We start from the raw sequence: 19,039 nt of genomic DNA on the forward strand, positions 1-19,039 counted from the left end.
AGTAATTCAAATCTATGAGCCTATAGGGCATTCCCATTCTAGCCACCACATTCCACTCCCTGGGCCCGACAGGTTTGTAGCCACGTCATAATGCAAAATTCACTTAATCCAATTTCAAAAGTCCCCCTAGTCTTTTATAGCCACAAGACGGTTTAAAGGCCAAAGTCTCTTTTGAGACTCAAGGCAATCTCTTAACTGCACCCTCCTCCATAAAAATCAAAAGGAAAAAGCAAACTACATACTTCCAAGATATAATGACACAAAATATACATTACCACTCCAAAAAGGAGGACTAGAGGAGCACAGTGAGGAAATGCTAGACCAAAGTTAAGACCAAAACCCAGCAGGACAAACTCCTAGTCCTGTAACTATCTATGTCTGTTGTCAAAGGGCTTAGGTGGCTCATTCCTCCCAGCTCTGTTGACTGAAACATACTTCTTTCTCTGGGCTGATTCCACTCCCTGTGTATACCTCTCCCTGGCAAACATCCTATGGCTCTGACGTCTCCAGCATCTCGGGATGTCCAACAGAAGGCAGGCTTCACCTTCACAGCTTCATGGAATGGCCTCTCTGGGCCTCCATGCAGGGACTCACCCTTCACTCGCCTCACACCAACAGCCTTTCGTAGCCACAGAGGAAGACTTGACAACCCCTTTGGTCCTGTATCCTCCTTGAAGCTTAAGCCAGAACCACGTAGCTGATACTTTTCTCCTCAAATTGTACATTTTGTATTTCACTTTTCCCTGCATAAGCGTGATCTCTAATAACCACGTGACGCAGTCAACACGAGGCTGCCTTGAAATCTCCTCTGCCAATGACATTAGTCCCAAAGTCTTCTATTTAGCCTAGAGCAGATTTTTAGGAGAGCAGAAAGCAGTCACATTCTTTGCCAAAATATTACAATAATGGTTTCTAACCTAGTTGCTAATATTGTTCCCTCTGAGACCTTTTGAACTGGGCCTCTGTAGTCCACATAGCTCTCAGCACTACTGTCTTCCAAGCTCCTACTCGAATGGCTTGCAATATTCAACCAATTTTCTAGTCCAAAGTCCCAATGTCTTTCATCTTTCTCCAACAAACAGCATGGTCAGGCCTGTCACAGACATATCCCATTCTCTGGTACCAACCTCTGTCTTACTGTTTTAATGCTAAGGCAACTTAGAAAGGGCCTTGCTTACAATTTCAAAGGGTTAGACCAAGATCATCACGGGAACAGGGCAACAGGCAGACAGGCAGGCATGGCTCTGAAGTAGTAGCAGAGAGCGTACATCTTCTCCAAAAGTGGGAGGCAGTGAGTGTGTGTGAGGCTGGGCCTGGTGTGGACTTTTAAAACTTCAAATCCTAACCCTAGTGACATACCTCCTCCAACAAGGCCATACCACCTAATCCTTCCCAAAACAGTTCCACCAACTAGGGACCAAAAGCCATTCAAACAGATGAGCTTGTGGGGCCATCTCATTTAAACTACCACGGGGATCCTTTTCCTTTTTCACATCCTTCTAAGTTTCCCTGCTTTTTTTCTGCTGCTTTTGTTTCTCTCAAAAAGCCTCTGCTATGAAAAAGACAGAAGGGTTTCAAACAATGTTTGGGAGCCAGTTTTGATTGCTCGCTGCTGGGTCTGCAAGAAGGGAGACAGCCTTAGAAGAGAGTTTTTGGGTTAACAAACTCCAAGGGATTGACAGACACCACTTTGGAGCTCCTGGTAGATAGGGAGGATACGCATGGAAAGCTCACATTAGAAAGACTGGAAGACTCGCTGTGGTCAGCTTTCAACTCAAGTAATTAAGTCAATCTACATGCAGAGGGCTGCATCTGGTTAAATGAGGGAAAGGTGCTTGCTGACTTTGCTTATCATTATTGCCCTAGATTGTCTGCAATCAGGAAAATGCAATAAATCGTAGCATTGAAATTTTTTAAAAAGGATATTGCTGTTTCCCCCATTATTAGCAGGACACAGTAAGCAATCTCCAATAGATCCCTGAAACCTTGGATAGTAATTGTTTTGGTTACTATTCTCATAGTTGTGAAAAAGCAACTTAAGGGAGGGAAGGTTGGCTCACACTTCAGAACATCACAGTGCTTCATGGAAGGAAAGACACGAGTAGAATATGAACTGGTGGGTCATATTGCACCCTCAGTCTGGCAGTAGAGAGGGGGATACTTGTGTTCTCTTAGCTTTCTCCCTCATCAGTCCGTTGGACACTGGTACCAACATTCAAGGTGGCTCCTCCCTCCTCCTTCAAACTTCTCTGGAAACACTCTCACAGACGTGCCCTAGAGTGACTCTTGTGTGATTCTAAACCCACTCAAGTTGACAATGAAGACTAACGGCCACAAGTAGTGAATAGTATATGTGCTAAGGTTATCATGTTTGTTATTTATGATAAAGCTTAAGACTAACAATAAATAATAAAAAACAGTTATATGAATGTATGTTAAATAAGCATGGTCTCTCTGAAAATATTTTATTCTATTGTATATCATAGCAATCTTCTTTCTTTCTTTCTTTCTTTCTTTCTTTCTTTCTTTCTTTCTTTCTTTCTTTCTGGATTTAGCTGAGAACTGAAATGTAGGATGCACTTCATGAGTTCTCTTCGGCCTTTCTGAACCAAAGCATTACTACTCTGCATTTGGAGACATCATTAAGTGCACTGGGTGACCTGAATAGCAGCAGCAGCACCCAGTACCGTAGCTATTGATCCAGTAAGCAAGACAGGTACCAAGCAAGTTACATGCGGGTAGTATGTACAGTGTGAACTCTCTACACAAGAAGATGAATCATGCTCCAGACAGCACAGAGAAAGACAGCAAAGACGTCATCATTTTACTCAGAAAGATCTACAATTTGAAAATTATGAATTTCTGACTGGAAATCAGTATTTTCAAACTGAAGATGCTTTCAGGTAGCTGAAACCACAGGGCGGAAAAGCTGGAGGTCGTCAGGTACTGCACTCAAGAAGTGCATGGACACCAGCTCTTGTTGCCCATGGATGGCATGTATGACCACATGGCCAGACCTAGCTGTAAGAGAAGCTGGAAAACCTATGCCCTCGTGTTTTTAGAGAAACAAATTAAAAAGAAAAATCAAATAAATTAGCAATTTAAGGTTCTGCGTGACAGCGGCTCAAATACCAGCAATCATAACTCTGGAGGCTGAGGCAGAAAGGCTTCAAGTCTGAGACCAGCTTAGGTCTAAGAGTGAAATTATATATATGTGTATATTTTTTAAAGTTTGTTTAAGGCCCCATCACTAAGAAACAAGAGAGAGCGAGAGGAGCATGGTTCTGGCCAACAAAGGTTCTTAACACACCTCACTCTATCCTCTTTCCTGTAATGCCGCTCATTGTACTTGGTGACCAGTAGTTATATTGCCAGCTCCCAAGGAGGGCACTGATGTTTAACCAGGAAGCTCCAAGTGAATATCACACAGTAAATACCAGTGCTCTGGCTTCAGGAACACGTCCAAGTGACCTGCTTGTTACCTTCCTGCTTGGTCTTCGTGTGTGTTTGTGTGTGTGTGTGTGTGTGTGTGTGTGTGTGTGTGTGTGTATCTTTTTTCTCCTGAGACAGGCCTTATACATAGCCCAGGCTCATTAAACAGCCACGGATGACCTTGAACTGATCCTCTTGACTCAGCTTCCCAACTGCTGGGATTCTCGGCACGCTTCATCACATCTGTCCTGTTTTGGAATCAGTCTCCCTGCACTTGCCCGGGCTTCATCCTGCTTCAGATCCCTCTCAATGAATTAAAATCATTACCTGAGCTGAGTCTGCCCTTCAGAGCATACTGAGCGCTGGTTGTCCCTGTCTCAAGTTCTAGCTGTTTGTTGTTGTTTTCTTTGCTTTGGCAGAAGGTCTCCCGATGTACTCATGCTCCCAGGCTGGCCTGGAACTTGTGATCTCCTGCTTCAGCCTCCCAAGTGCTGGAATCACAAGTGTGCACCAGAGTCAATCTGGAGTCGTAGAACTCTAAGTGTCTCCCCGCCCCCCACAACCCCAATTCTTTCTGTTGTAAGGGCAGGTGTGGCGTGGCTAAGACATAGTTCCCTGTATCAGGTGATGTCTGTAAGTGCTAGGCTATGGCTGCTTCTGTGGGAAGATCTATGGAGGTCATCTGAGCTTGCTTTGGAGAAGAAGAAAAGGAGTTCAGCTTTTCTCCTGAGGATGTCTGATGCCCTGCAGTCCAGTCCACCCTTCCTGATGGCCCACCTCAGGAAGACTGACCAGCCAGCATCCACCACGGTCTGTCATTCCTCATAGTGAATGACTTAATCTCTCTCTTTTCCAAGTTCTGTTTCTCCAGTAGAACCCCGACACAGGGGTGAGGCTGTCATGGAATACAACTGCTTAAAACTCAGCTCCCTAAAACGTGGGTCTGCACCCCATGTGGGGTGACATAACTAAATGTAAGGATCAAGAAATATTCAGCAATAGTAAAAAGCTTTTGACTATGCAAAGATCAAAACCCAATTCAAAGTAAAACGCAAGGAATCCCGTGTTTCCGGCAGTCCGTGCTGTATCAAATGGCTTCACTGGGCTCCGTGCTGAGCATACACTGTGTGTGCTTTGTGCTCGGTGAACCATCCTAACTTGCAGTGCTGGTGACACTGCCTAAACCACCTCAACTCAGTGTTTTTGTTGTTGTTTGTTTTTTGTTTTGCTGAACATACAGTTTTCACTCTCACAGAAACACGTCTCCTAGTGCCACTCCTCAGCTTGGAAGTAGTAAGCGGATTGTGCTGTGTTAGGGTGTTTGACTTACTTGTGCACAAGTAAGGATGGAATACAAGGAGTATGGGCCTGCGCAGTGCAGGTGTCCCTAAAGCGAAGACTGAAAACACAGCTTGGAAAAACCGGATTCAGACGAGGCTCCATTGAGTGCCGCCCAGGGCCGCCTGCAGTTTTCATGCTAGCACATCCTGTACACGTAGTGGTTAAAGTTAAGGACCCTCCATTTGCGACCGTGCCAGGATCACGTAAGTTCAGAGAAGTGGACCCACAGCGCCCAGAATGGTACGCTCAGACTACACTCGTGCAGCAGGGTCGCCACGCTCGGTACTCACCCACGTGGGCACGGGCAGGTGGGCGCGGGCCGCTGCATTCAGGAAGGGGGCGGAGCGCAGGTGGGGCGGGCCGGGGGCGGGGCGAGTGCGGTTCCGGGATCCGGGTCCAGCCCGAGGCGGTGGAGCGCAGCCGGCGCAGCGAGCGGGTGTATGTGGGGACGCGTGGTGCGGAGGCGCTGCCCGCGGGGGCTGCGGCGCGGCCGGGAGGCGCTGCTGGCGCTGCTGGCGCTGGCTGGGCTGGGCGCGGTGCTGAGGGCTCGAAGCGGGTCGGGGATGGTGGAGACCCAGGCCCGGCCGGTGAACTCTGGACGCCCGCACACTCCTCGCCCCGGGCGACGCGAGCCGGTGCTGCCCAGGCCGCCGCTGGCTGCCGATGCTCTGGGCGCGCAGGGGGAGGCGGTGCGGCTGCAGCTGCAAGGAGAGGAGCTGCGGCTGCAGGAGGAGAGCGTGCAGCTGCACCAGATCAACATCTACCTGAGCGACCGCATCTCGCTGCACCGCCGCCTGCCGGAGCGCTGGAACCCTCTGTGAGTGGTGGCGAAGCGTCCGCGCGTGGGACGCCGCGTCCTCCTCTGGAGGAGGCGGTGCCGGAGGAGAAGGGGCTATCAAGGGGCGGAGAGGCGGGGAAGTTTAAAAAAAAAAATCAAAACGAACCTAAGAAAGCCTCGGAAATTAAAGAGCTGGTAACTGGGTGACTCTTGAATCCTACGCTTCAAAGTTGACATTCTGCCCCGAGAGGATGAGCTCCTAGTCAGTGCCTGTGGTGCAGTTAGGACTAGGCGGGTGGGCCCAGGGACAGAGCAAAACAAGAGAGATGCCCAATGGTCGGATCCGAGGCTGGGAACCGCCTTCCTCTCTCTGGCTTTGGGTGGAGGGCGGTGAGGAGAGGTTGGTGGGAAGGGCGCCTTTGGCTGCAGTCTGGCACAGCAGTAGGTGGTGCGGGGCAGAAGCCGTGTAGTCAGCCTAGTTCCTGTTGGAGCTGCCGGCTTTTCAGCAGGTGAGGGACAAGGAAACAGTCACAGCGGCTGCCACCTTTGACCCTGGGCCTCACAGCCTCCTCGCTCCTTTACGTTTGTTAGAGAATTTCTAGTCCCCACTTGAGCTCTGCCTAGCGATTTCCCGGAAAACAGGAGTGAGAAAGGGGTCCTGGTTAGAGCCTGCCGTGACCTTTAGGCGCCTGCGACCTTGTATCCTCAGGCCATGCCGTCTCTTTTCTGTTTGGGAATACTCAGAGGGCGTAGGTAGCGCTAAGCTGCAAGAGGATGAAACTGACATTCTGGGACAGTAACGTGGTAGCTGCCCTGAATTCCCTGCCCCATCCCAGAGAAAGTTTAACAGATGTGACTTCATTCACATCATGGATTTGTTCCATGACTACCGCTATGCTTCTGCCCGAGGCCCTTTGCGCTATTAATCTCTCGGAGTAAAATTGGCTGGGATTGGCAGCAATTCTCCACTTCTACCAAATGCCTCAAGGCGTGTTTAGCTTCTTGAAACCCCAAAGTTCTGCTAGGTCTAAGGAATGAGGGACTGATTTCAGGTTAGACCCAGAATTCACACCGAAGGCCTGGGAGATACAACCCCAGGTCTTTTGCTCATGAGTTCTGTGGTTTCAGGCAATGGGTTCAGTTTCCTCATTTGCAAACTAGGGAATTTAGGAGAGATCAGCCTGTACACCCTCCATAAGTGGATAGGAAGACTGCAACCTCAGACTTAATCACCTCACACCTGGGAGCATATTGTGGTCTGTATTTCCCCTTCCTCCATTGCCCTGAGTGTACTTAGGAGGTTTCTCTTCCAGGGGTTGACCAAACGTTTTTCTTCTCCACATCCAATTTCCTTTATTGTTGGGAGTTGTGAATATCTCTTTGGAACACTTTGGATGACCTGTGGGGTTTATAGGATCCTGTCTCCATGGTGATGCAGCTGCCTTGTGCCCTATCAGGATTTGAGAATAGAGCCTGCTGTGCCATTGACCCTGGGAGTTAATCCAGCCCAGCAGCATGGGCCTTGCCAACGACTCCTGCAGCAGAGCCTGCCCCGTTCGTTTTCACTAGCCTGGGAGAAATGGGAGCTCGAGCTGTGGATGTCTTGGCCAGGACAGGATGCTTTTGAGCCACAGCATCCGTGTGGTCAGTACTGACAGGGCCTTGCAAGGGCAATTCTACCACACAAAAGTCTGCCCCCTCTATTTTCAGGGAGTGATTCCAGATCACAATAGATGCCTGAATTCTCACACGGTACCAAACCTTATGGGTATCAAGCACGGCGATACCATGACAATCAAACTGGTAACGAGATGACTGCCAAGGGGCTAATGGGCTGGTAGCATGTACAGTGTAGATGCACTGGACAAAGGAATGAAAGACCCATAGCATAGAAAGGGCATGTGTTTATTACAGTACTTGATAAGGTGTGCAATCTTAAGCTTGTAAGCTGTTTGTTTCCGGAATTTTCCGTTTAATATCTTTGGAATATGATTGACTGAGTAAACGAAGCTACAGAAGGCGAACCCACACACAAATGGGAGCCGCAGGAGTTTCTACAGCAGTCACGAGCTGGCCAGCGTCTTGATGTTTAGGCTGAGGATTCAGATAGTATGTGTTCATAGTGTGGGATCCTCAGGCGTCCAGTTAATAAGCAGAGAGGTAGTCAGGGTCCCTGGATGTCAAGGTGGGAGAACTTCTAGATGAACCAAAGAAAAGACCATGCTCCTGGGTCACCCAGGAGGTCTGGCGTAGAGCTGTCCTACTTTCCTTTTTGTGTGGGGACAGTTATTTACCTGCTTGTTTTTATTATAAAAGCAGGGCACTTACTGCTCCAGAAATTTTACCATAGAGGAAGCAAAAACTCCAAACAAATGAAAAAAGCCAATAATTGAGCATTTAGCCAGGCATCATGGTGCTTGTCTGGTGCCAGCCCAGCCGAGGCTGCACAGCAAGACTGTCTCAAAAAGTAAAAGGAAAAAAAAATCAGCTTACAATGCCGGGAAAACTGTTATTAACATTTTGCTGTGTATCTGTCTAGACTTTTTCCAAGCATAGAAACAGACTTTGGAAAATATATACGTAGCTGTGTGGGTGAGAACGTGAGTGTGCATGTAAACTCACAAGTTTTTGCTGTCTTTGCATGGCCTTGTGCATACATGCTACAAGAGACAAAGCATGGGTCAACCCAGGGTCATCTGCTTCGGCTCTGGCTGTCAAGTGCAAGGTCTGGCACCTATCGGACAAGTTCAGATAGGTAGAGACTTGGGAAGCTGGCTTTGCTCTTGAGATGCGGTGGAGGATCTGACAATAGCAGGCACAGCTTCGCTTTGTTAGGTTCAGCGCTGCCTGGAGGAGGAGGAAACAGGCGCCCCGCCCCGGGATATTGGTACAATGGAGGGAGGTTCCCCATAGTGGGGCAGTAAATTCGGTCCACAGTGCCTTCGCAGGTGCCTCTCATCTGATGTTAGTGAGGAGGGAGCATTTTCACTCCTAGATAATAGGCCAAAGTGGGAGGCCATAAGCCCGCCCCTGAACACTGTCAGTGCCAGAGACCTTCTCCAGAACAATGAAATCAGAATTTGTGTGGCTGGGTCCCAGGGTGACTCTGACGTGTGACCTGGTGGAAAGCTGCTGACCTAGTCACCGTGGATTGCTGGCTCAGAGGAACCGTGGTGGGATGGGAATTAGAGGAAGTAGTGATTAATAACAAGGACGGTCGAAACTAGCAAGGATGTATGTCACAAAACCAAGCGTTGCAAACCTTACCCCCCCCCAAATATGGTGTTCATTGAATACCGTAATAGATGATTGCTGTAATGCCATTGTCACTCATATTCTGACCTAACAGGAAAGAAAGTGGAGGACCGGTGTTGTGGTGTCAAGGAGCTGTGTGTGCCAGCACCAGCCACTCAGCTGCCCAATGCTGTCTAAAAGAGAACAGTTTCTTGACCGTGACTGCTGAAGCAACTTGTGTGTCTGAGTTCAAGGATCAGGACTTGGGGTGTGGAAGGGTCTCAGAGTAATTCCACATAGTTATCCACAGGACCAAGGGTGCCCTGCTGAACTGGCAGGAGGAAGCTGGCGGGATTTCTCTTTTTTTTGTGTGGAGAGATAGCCAACTTATCTGCTCTCACAAAATGTACGGCAGTCCATATTAAGTGGACATTAGACTTTCCAAAAAGGATTGTCAAGCGTAAGATATTTTCTTAATCTTTGCCAGACCCAGCTTGTGGCCTTCTTTCTTCAGTCAGCACTTCGGAGCCACAGAACCTCTTCAGCTCTGGATTCGTCTTCCTGCCCTTTTCCTTTCACTCATTCTGCATCTTTTATTTTAGCTGTATCGTTGAGCAACATGTTGCGCCATTTTCTATGTGTAGCATTCATCTTTTAAAACTTTACTTTATTTGGGGTGTTCAGGCCCCTACCTCTCTTCCAACCTCCCAATCCTATGTAGGAGAGGAAAGGTTAGTGGGGAGAGGGAGTGCAGACCCCTTTACTTCCCTATGCTGTTTGGGGTTGAGGGGTCTTTGGCGGGGGGGGGGTGTATACCAATCAACAACAAATGCAGCCCGCAATCTCCTCCAAGCCTTTGTACCCAAAGTGTTTCTCTCCATCTGTCTGCTCCAAGCCGCCACACCATCGGTCTCTGGTCTCTCCAAACAGCTACACGCCACACACCAACACTTAGCACCACACCTTTTCTCTCAAATTTACATCCTCAGAGTCCTAGGCCACACCCCTCTCCGTAGAAAGCCATTACCGGCTGGCAAAGATCATACCTCCCAGGACACAATTAAGAGCTGTGGACAAACTTTAGCCCAACTAAAATCCCACACTTGGGATTAAAACAGAAACATATTTACATAACATAAGTTAGTGTTTAAAATAAACCAAAACTGCTGTTGCATGTATGGCAGTAAAAAAAAACGTGGCTGGGGAGATGGCTCAGTTGGTAAAGTGCATGTCACACAAGATGAGGATCTGAGTCTGAATCCCCACATAAAAGCTGGGCATCCTTGAGTGTCTTAGTTACTGTCCTGTTGCTGTGAAGAGAAACCGTGGCCAAGGCAGCGTATAAAAGGAAGCATTTAATTGGGCCCTTGTTTACTGTTTCAGAGGGCGAGTCCATGGCCATGATGGCGTGGAGCATGACAGCAGGCAGGCAGTGGCTGAGAGCTCACATCTTATCTGAATTGGAGGCACAGAAACTAAGCCTGGCTTGGACCTTTGAAACGTCAAAGCCCACTCCCGGTGACATACCTCCTCTGTCAATCCTCTAATCCTTTCCCAAACAGTTCCACCTACCAGGGACTAAACATTCAAGTGTGATCCTGTGGAGGCTGTTCTCATTCAAAGCCCCACATGGTGCATGCCTGTGGTATAGAGAGCTGTGTCTGCTGAGCTAACAGCCATCATCTTCATCAGAACACTTGTGATTACTTGTAAGAGACCCTTATGGCCTATTGACTGATGGCATGCCCTCCAAGGAGGAGGGGTTAAGCAGGATCAGGTCCCTCACCTGAGATTCTAGCTGCTCTCTGCTGCACCTCCTGGACTGCTGTATACAGTTCTGCCCTAGTAGCATACGGCCTCATGGTCTCCAGAGGTGCCGGAGTGTATTGTAGTGGAAAGCCACCAGTATGGGTCTCTTTTTAAAACTCTACTTTATTTGGGATGTTTAGGCCTCTACCTCCCTTCCACTAACCCCCCAACCTTAAGTAGGAGAGAGAAAAGGTTAGTGGGGAGAGGGGCCCCAGACCTTTTTACTTCTTCCGGCTATTTAGGGTCAAGGGGTTCTTTTAGGGCTCTATACCAATCTCCATCAACCGCAGACACAGCTAGCCAGCTCCTCCACACCACTGCACCCCGAAGCGTTTCTGTCTGTCTATCTGCTCCAAAACTGCCACACGGTCTCTGGTCTCTGGTCTCAGCAAACTGTTCTGTGCCACAGACCAACACCAAACTATACAGGCTCTTTCTTAGCCTCATATTTATACCCTCATCGTTCCAGACCATGCCCCTCTCCATGTGGCAAAGATCACACCCCGAATGTGACAGTTAACCCCACACTTGGGATTAACACAAAAGCATATTTACATAACATACAAAGAACCCCAGATTTCTGTTACAGTGTATAGGACAGGGAAGGATGACTGAAGGGGAGACACATCTGTGCAGCTCTGGGGAAGTCATCGTTTATGCTGGGGCGAGACCTTGTAGTTGGTACGGCTGGTGTCGTCCATGCACCTGAATCATCCCTCACCTGTGTTCCATAAGGAAACCCAGTAAACTTCCTGTTCAGCAAGTTGGACTTTAACAAAACCCAAAAATGAAAAACAAACTTTGGTCAGTTTTTTAGTGCCCAGTAAGGAATGGGTAGATGTTTGCTTTCCTCTCCCAGGAGAATGAATTTCTGTAACAGCCCGCAGTGCTAGCCCTGGGGCTGGGTAGGGGCAGACACAAGCAGAACCACAGACCTGGCTAGACAACCAACCAATCTACTCGAATCCATGAGCTACAGGTTCGGTGAGAGACTGTCTCAAAGAGTAGGGTGGAAGATTTCCAGCATCAGGCACTGCCCTCTGCATGCTTGCACACATACGCCTGCACAAACACACGCACACACACAAAGTGCCACCCAGGTGTGTGATGGTGTTTTGGATTTGGGACAAGGAGGATCTTTTTAGGTCAAGGCCAGCTATTGCAAGACCCCAATGTCTCTCTCTCTTTCTGCCTTTCTCTCTGTCACACACGGCCATTGACTGTTAAGCAGATGTTTATACCCACTGATCTTATTGTGCTCGTAGCTACCTCTGGGTTTGATTATGCTATCTTATCTTCTGCTTCCTGTTTGTTACTTGTTCGTTTGGTTTTGTTTTATGACACAAGGACTCTCTGTGTAGCTCAGGCTGCCCTGGTACTCACCACCCATTTACCTTGGCTTCTCAAGTGCCGGGATTACAGGTGTGAGGTACCAAACTTGGCTTGTTACAATACTTTGTTTTATTGTTTTTTTTTTTTTTTTTTTTTTTTTTTTTGAGACAGGCCTCACTATATAGGTCTGGCTGGCCTGGAACATGTGTCTATCTGATGATGACATTGAACTCCTGATTGCCGTGCCTTAACCTTCTCAGTGTCCGGATCACAGGCCACTACCCACGGCTTAGTTTCCTGCCTCTTCAGTCACCTCAGTCTGCAGCAGTTCCTCAGCCTTTGGTCATCTCAGGCCATGGACATTTTGCTGAGTACAGTGATGTTGACTTAAAAGGGTTTGTCAGCTTGGGCTTTCTTGTGATTTATTTTGAAGTATGGATTGCCACAAAAAATGCCACAATTTAAATAATGGTAGGCATTATTATTTCACATAGTTCCTATGGTCAGGGCTTTAGGAATGCCATAGGAAAAACAGCCCAAATAGAAGTACCATAAATAGGCTGGTCTGGGTCAGAGTTTCACAAAGTGTCAGCCAGCATGATGGCTGAGTCTTTGTCATCTGAACCCGTGATGGGGCTGGCAACCCTGACTCTTAAGATGGCATTCTTACCTGGCTGTTAGCCTCCTCCAAGGCTGCTTGTGTATTCTCACAATATGGAAGCTGCTTTTCCTGTGCTACCTTCCACTGAGGAAATATGGAACAAATGTTATCCACCATGTCTTCTGTTCTTGCATGGTAGTTTGAAATATGTCTACAAATTCTCTGATACTGTTCCTTCCAAGGCTGGGTTAAATTCTCCCCTTGAATATAGGCCAGACTCCCTTGTGTGGCTTACTAGATTTTCCTGATGTTGATGCTGCTGTGTCAATGAATTACAGTCCAGTGTCTGAAGATGTAGCACCTGCTTGGCTAGGTGCAGGCAGAGGTACCCTGTGGCTTCATGGCAACAGAGTGTCCATGTGCCCCAGATGACTTTTTCTTGAGTGCCTGAGCAGGGCCTCTGGATGCAGTAGGGATGAGAATGTGGAAGTGGCTGAGAAGAGCAGCCCCCTTCCCCAAACAGAGTCTCTTAATAGGCTATTTGTGGTTCTGAAGAAGCCATTTCAATGATAGTAGAGCCAGACAGTGGCCACAGAGCCTCAGGGCTCACTGCAGAAGTGGTTGTGGCAATTATGCCAGGGACTTGGAATCTACCAGAAGGCCCCAGGAAGGACAAAGGAAAATTGCTCAGTTTGGTAGGAAGGAGTGCCATACAGGGATACGTGGTCCAGGGATCATCGTGTAGAAATTCAGGTGGTCTCCTAAGACTCCTGGATGCAAGGGATGAACCAGGACCTCCTAAGAACATCTTTGGATACAGATATCCTAACCCAGTATATTCTGAGCTCTGTTAAAATGATATTTTATAATTTTTTTTGGGGGGGGGGTCCTAATCATCTATTCTAACTCCCAAACAAATGACAGAGACTTACAGATTTATTAATAAGCTTTAGGGCACAAGAGCTGAGCAGATATGCATCTATTCTAACCCTCTGTGCTGGTCTGGCTACTTCCCAGCCACGTGTCCCAAATTACTTGCCATATTGGTCCTGCCTGGGCTACTTATGCTCTGCGCATCAATCTCCATCAAGTCATATCTTTTCTCTACCTCTTCTTTTTCTTCTCCCTTTCATGATCCCTACCTGAGACCCCAAGACTGATAACGGAAGTTCCACCTTCCTATCTCCTCTGCTCAGTAATTGGCTGTCAGCAACCTCATTAACCAATCAGAGATAATTGGGGATAAAAGTTTACACAGCGTTGATCATTGAGTGTGACAATGCCCACATCTGAACTGCAGCCAGATCTTGGGGCACAGAATTCAGCATCTGAATTCACAGAACACCAGATCAACCCCCAACACCCTGTGCTCTGTGGGCTGAGAATGCCATTCCACCTCTCTGAGCCATATCTTTCAAACAAGGTCAGTGAGGCTGACGTGGGAGACGTGTTGTTGTTTTTAATTGTGTGTATGTGTGTGTATGTGCACATACAACTGCAAGAGCAATAAACACTTTTAACCATATTATTATCTATCCAGCCCAGGAAGGGGTTTCAGAGGTAAAGATCAGATACTGCATTTTATCTATCAGGGACCTATGTCCTCCTTGTCCCGCCAATCCCATTTTTTGGCATCTTAAAAACGAATATGTTCTGTGAAATTCAGTTGACAACATTTGCCTTTCTGGTTCATGAAACTGTGTCTCTCAGGCCAGTTAGCTTTGATGAATTACTGGAGCTAGGATAGCCTCAAGGAGTTATTCCATTTTTAAGGTATGACAAAAACAAATATACATTTGTTGTATGTTAAGAAACAAATTTTTATCTTTTAGAAACCCATATTAAAGTAGTTATGGGTGCTGTGGTATGCGGGATTTTCTTTAAAAGCAATCTGAGATGGGGACAGTAGGGGATGGGTAATGAAAACACCGGTTGAGATTGCCTGTGTGTTGACAGCTATCTTGGTGGGCAGAAACATTGGAAGATCCTGACTCCCTCTGCCTTTTATGTTTGAAAACTTTCAAAGTAAAATAAAATGGAAACAATTCCAGAAATAAGTTAAATTCCACATGCAAAGTGACCCCTCTTTGTTTTGTAGGGCTGGGGTTGGGTTTCTGGTCAGGTAGTTCTCACGTAACCCGGGCTGGCCTTAAATTCACCATATAGACGAACGTGGCCTTGAACTTCTGATTCTCCTATCTCTGTATCCCAAGATGATAAGTGTGCATCACCAGTCCTGGTTTATGAGCTGCTGGGGTCAAACCCAGGGGTTTGTGCACACTAGACAAGCGTTCTGAGCTAAGTCCCCAGAGCTAAGCTTCTTTATATGTCACCCCTGCAGAGGGCCATCTACCTCACAGATTCTGGGGTCACTCCTCTCCCACCCCTCCACAGCTGTTCTTTATGATATGGGTTCCTTTGGTCATTATTAACTTGTCTGATTACTGTCCCCTGAATGCAGGCTTCATGGATCACAGCCCTTGCCTGATCGGCACATGGCAGGCAACTAGGAAATCCCCGTTGACTGACTGAGTGGGGCGGGGGCACTGAAGCATTGCTAGGCAGTCGCCAGTTGTGAGTTCTGTGTAGCTCTGTGTCTCTGCAGTCTGTCACTCACCTGTCTTTTGATGCCTTCCCTTGGCTGCCAGGAAACCAGTAGCTTGGCTACTCCTTCATGCTTAGCTTTTCCTCCCATAGCCAACTTATCCCTCGGCCTGGTCCCAGTGTCGAAAATCTCGTGGCTCTGGCATTCTTTCATCTTGCTATAATCTCCAGGTACTTCCCCATGGTCAGTCCCATGGCACTGAGGTTGCTCTGTCACTCTGAGGGTGGATTGATGTATTGACCAGGGAGCCTTCAGTGCAAAGTGACAGCAAACTCCGGAACAAGCAGGGACTCCCACCATCGTTAGTCATGGCCCCTCTCCTGGGATCAGACGGACTCAGTTCCACCCCCGGAGGCTGCCACCTAACACCCTAGCCGCAGGTCTAGCATATGTGCTCAGCTTCCCACCTCTGTGCGGCATAGTGACTTCTGGATGCTGGGGCAGGTGAACACAGTCCTTGGGTGAGAGGAGGACGACAGACTGCACATGCTGAAACGGAGGAGATGGGGAGCACCGTGTGGCCACCAGCTTTTCCTTCCTAGAGGACGATCAGGGCGGAGCTGTTCTTGGAGGGCACAGGGAGTTTGCCACGTAGAGAAGGGAGGAAGAAGCAGGAACTGCTAGGAGGGGGGAGCAGGCTGAGCTAAGCACCGAGGGAGTAGCGGTCTCCTCCCTCAGATTCTGTCTGGTTTTTGTGTCGCTCAAATCTTCACACTGCTGTGCAGTTTAAAACGAATATCCCATAAGCAGGCATTATTAGGATATAGTTTTTCTTAAGAGTTTCCTGGCGCTCCATGTGGGAGATCCTCTCGTAGATTATTTCCCAGGAGAAGCCTAAAGGCCATGTCCCATGTCCCATCATCACTCTGTTCCCAGTGCTGTAACCCTGCTGGCTTCTCTGTTGTTGAAGTTACATTCCACTTACAGGTGCAGAGAGGAGAAATACGATTACGATAATCTGCCCAAGACTTCTGTTATCATAGCATTTTATAATGAAGCCTGGTCCACACTCCTTCGGACAGTTTACAGTGTTCTTGAGACCTCCCCTGACATCTTGCTGGAGGAGGTCATTCTGGTTGATGACTACAGCGACAGAGGTAAGTCCTTTGTCTATGTCTATCCTAAGTCTGTAGCTAGGGTGAGAGCGTGAAGGATAGGTATACTCTGGGTCAGCTATTGGCCAGTGGTGAGGGAGGCTTTCTGGGGAGCTTTGCCCTTAGAGGTCACCATAAGCTATTGGGATTTCAAGAGTTTGGTAGGAGCCAAGCTTTAGAGAGACAGGTGGATTCTAGATCAGTCTAAGAGGTCAGTGTGTTATATGAGGAACAGCCAAGGTCAGGGGCAAGGTTGGTCAAGGTTGGAAGTGAAGAAGTGGGGGAATGTCTCTTGCCCAAACACAGGTCAGTCTTGGTTTAGCTGGGACTAGTGTATCCAAGGAGGGTCTGTAGACAGTGGATGTTGGGTGACTGGCTAAAGTCAGGATCATTGGGTTCAACTTAGAGAAATGTCAAGAGCGTAGAAGCAGGTAACTACTAGCTTCATTATGGGAGGCAGCTTCCGACCATGTCATCACTCTGACAAGCTGTTGCTGCTGCTACCCTATAGAGTGCTGCTTCCGAAGAAAATGTTGGCTAATATAATTACTGTTTTAATAAAAATTATGTCTTAGTCAACTTTCTGTTTCTATAGCAAAACATCTGATGCAGGCCGCTTAGGAGGAAGAAGTTTCTTCGGCTTATTGTTATGGGAGTTCAGTTTCTTAGCTTTAGCACATTATAGTGGAAAACATTGGTAGAGAGTTATGTGAGAGCTAGTGATTGTACCTGGGGACAGGAGACCTGTATCCCCCAGAAATGCACTCTCACCAGCAGCCTCAGGACCTGCCCCCAGGTCCCACCTCTAAAAGGTTCCAAGAGCTCCCGACAGTACCATTTTGATGGCGAAGCTCTAATCACAGTGTGCCCATAGAGGCAAGGGACCATATTCAGTGGGCTCAGTTTTAAATGTGTACAAGTCAACCTACGAAGGTCTTCTAAATAAAGGTTTATTGGTGGCTAGAGAGCAGGCTCAGTGGCTAATAGCAGTCATTTGCTGTTTTATCAGAGGACCTAGATTTGGTTCCAGTGCCGATATGATGGCTCAGAATGGTCTGTAACAACAGTTCCAGGGGATCTGATGCCCTCTCTGGTCTCTGCAGGCAGTATTCATACAAACGATGCATGAATATATATCTTGGCAAAATATCCATATACATAACATCAAAAAATAATCAATAAGGTGTGTGTGTGTGTGTGTGTGTGTGTGTGCATCGTGTGTACAGTGCCCTTGGAGGCCAGAAGAGGGTGCTGGATCCCCTGAAATTGGAGTTAGAGATGATTATAAGCAGCCTGATGGGGTGCTGGGAACCCAGCTCTTGTCCTCTGGAAGGGTGGCTAGTATTTTTAACCGCTAATCCCTCTCTCCAGTCTCTTATGAAATACTTTTAGCATCAGTTTTGCGGAGACATATTCAGGCACCATAACACTCACCCATTTTAAGCATATGATTGAGAGTGTCTGCAGATAGGTCTGGCCTTGCTTCTGGGCATTTTGGGTGTCATCTGAGGGAGTCAGGGAGGTGCTGGGTGGTGGGGATGGGATGTTTGGTCTCTAAGGATGTGGGGCTGTGACTACTGTTCTGTTTGTGTTCTAGAGCACCTGAAGGAACGCTTGGCCAACGAGCTGTCCCAGCTGCCCAAGGTGCGCCTGATCCGCGCTAACAAGAGGGAGGGCCTAGTTCGAGCCCGGCTGCTGGGAGCCTCCGTGGCCAGGGGCGAAGTGCTGACCTTCCTAGACTGTCACTGTGAATGCCATGAGGGGTGGCTGGAGCCTCTGCTGAAGAGGTGTGTGAGCCACACTCGCGGTTGGGGTGCTTGGGTGGAAGCACCTCAAGCTTCCTCCTGGCTGCTGGAGGGTTGTCAGGGCCTGCATCACTGCCCTTCAGCAGACCTCTGGGATGGTCCAATGGCAAGTGAAGTGGCCTGTGAAAGGTGCTCAGACACGGCAGCGGGTGGTGGGGGTGGGCAGCTACCACGGCCAGCTTCTTATAGACCTGGGGAGTATCACCAACCCTACCCAGGCTTACGAAGTTGTTGCAGGCTAGAACCATACTTCATGCGGATATGCATTTGGATGTATTCATTTCAAGCATGGCTCACTTAGCCGTGGATATTGGAGTTACTCAGTATCCGTTAAGTGCAACACTTGGGTTCCTTGAAACTCAGAGACCCTAAAAGAGGTGTGTGTGTGTGTGTGTGTGTGTGTGTGTGTGTGTTCACAAGTATTTGTATATAATGCTAGAGATTGATCCAAGAGACTTACGTATGCAAGGCATATCTTGGAACCCACAATTTAAAAAAAAAAAAAAAAACTAATTTCTTTGAATATCAGAACTAAAAATGAGTATAATAAACCTAGCTTGTTTTATTATTCACCTTTATGCTAGTTCAGCTGTAAAGTGTACTTTTTAGTAACACATACACACATCTTCAAGGCCACTGCCAGCCTCCTACCTACATGTCTGTATTGTGGGTCTGGCTGTGGTTCTCTGTGTCACCAGTGACAGCCTTGGGGTTTCTCTAGGACTGAGCCAGAGGCTGAGGTTGGAGAATAGTGCGCTATGTGGAATCTGGCCAGGGGTCTCCCTTCCCCCACTGTGCACATAGAAATCTACCCTCAGGCTCTGTTAAATCTGAGTGTAGCACCCTTCCTCCTGAGCCAGTGAGCTGACAAGATGTGAGAATGACAGAATCTTAGCATATCAGCGAAGCGCCTCCCTGTGAGCAAGGCCACCATCAGGGAGGAGCTCTCTACCTCGCAGGTCCATCAGAAACACCTGGGGGACATTTGCATTTGGCACCTGCTGGAGT

The 19,039-nt window shown here is 48.0% G+C and overlaps 1 protein-coding gene across 3 annotated transcripts in view; it reads left to right on the plus strand.

The window, feature by feature from the left end:
• The first annotated feature begins 5,174 nt into the window (after positions 1–5,174).
• Galnt12 (polypeptide N-acetylgalactosaminyltransferase 12) overlaps positions 5,175–19,039 on the plus strand; it is a 68,109-nt gene continuing 54,244 nt past the window's right edge. For all 3 annotated transcript variants that reach the window (XM_055605224.1, XM_055605225.1, XM_055605223.1), the window contains exons 1-3: positions 5,175–5,590; positions 16,060–16,229; positions 17,824–18,013. In XM_055605224.1, the coding sequence (XP_055461199.1) occupies positions 5,214–5,590; positions 16,060–16,229; positions 17,824–18,013 (737 nt within the window). In that variant the 5' untranslated portion in view covers positions 5,175–5,213. The remainder of the gene's footprint in view (positions 5,591–16,059; positions 16,230–17,823; positions 18,014–19,039) is intronic.

Source organism: Psammomys obesus, unplaced genomic scaffold, assembly GCF_907164565.1.
Source record: "Psammomys obesus unplaced genomic scaffold, mPsaObe1.curated_primary_1811, whole genome shotgun sequence".
NCBI lineage: Eukaryota > Metazoa > Chordata > Mammalia > Rodentia > Muridae > Psammomys > Psammomys obesus.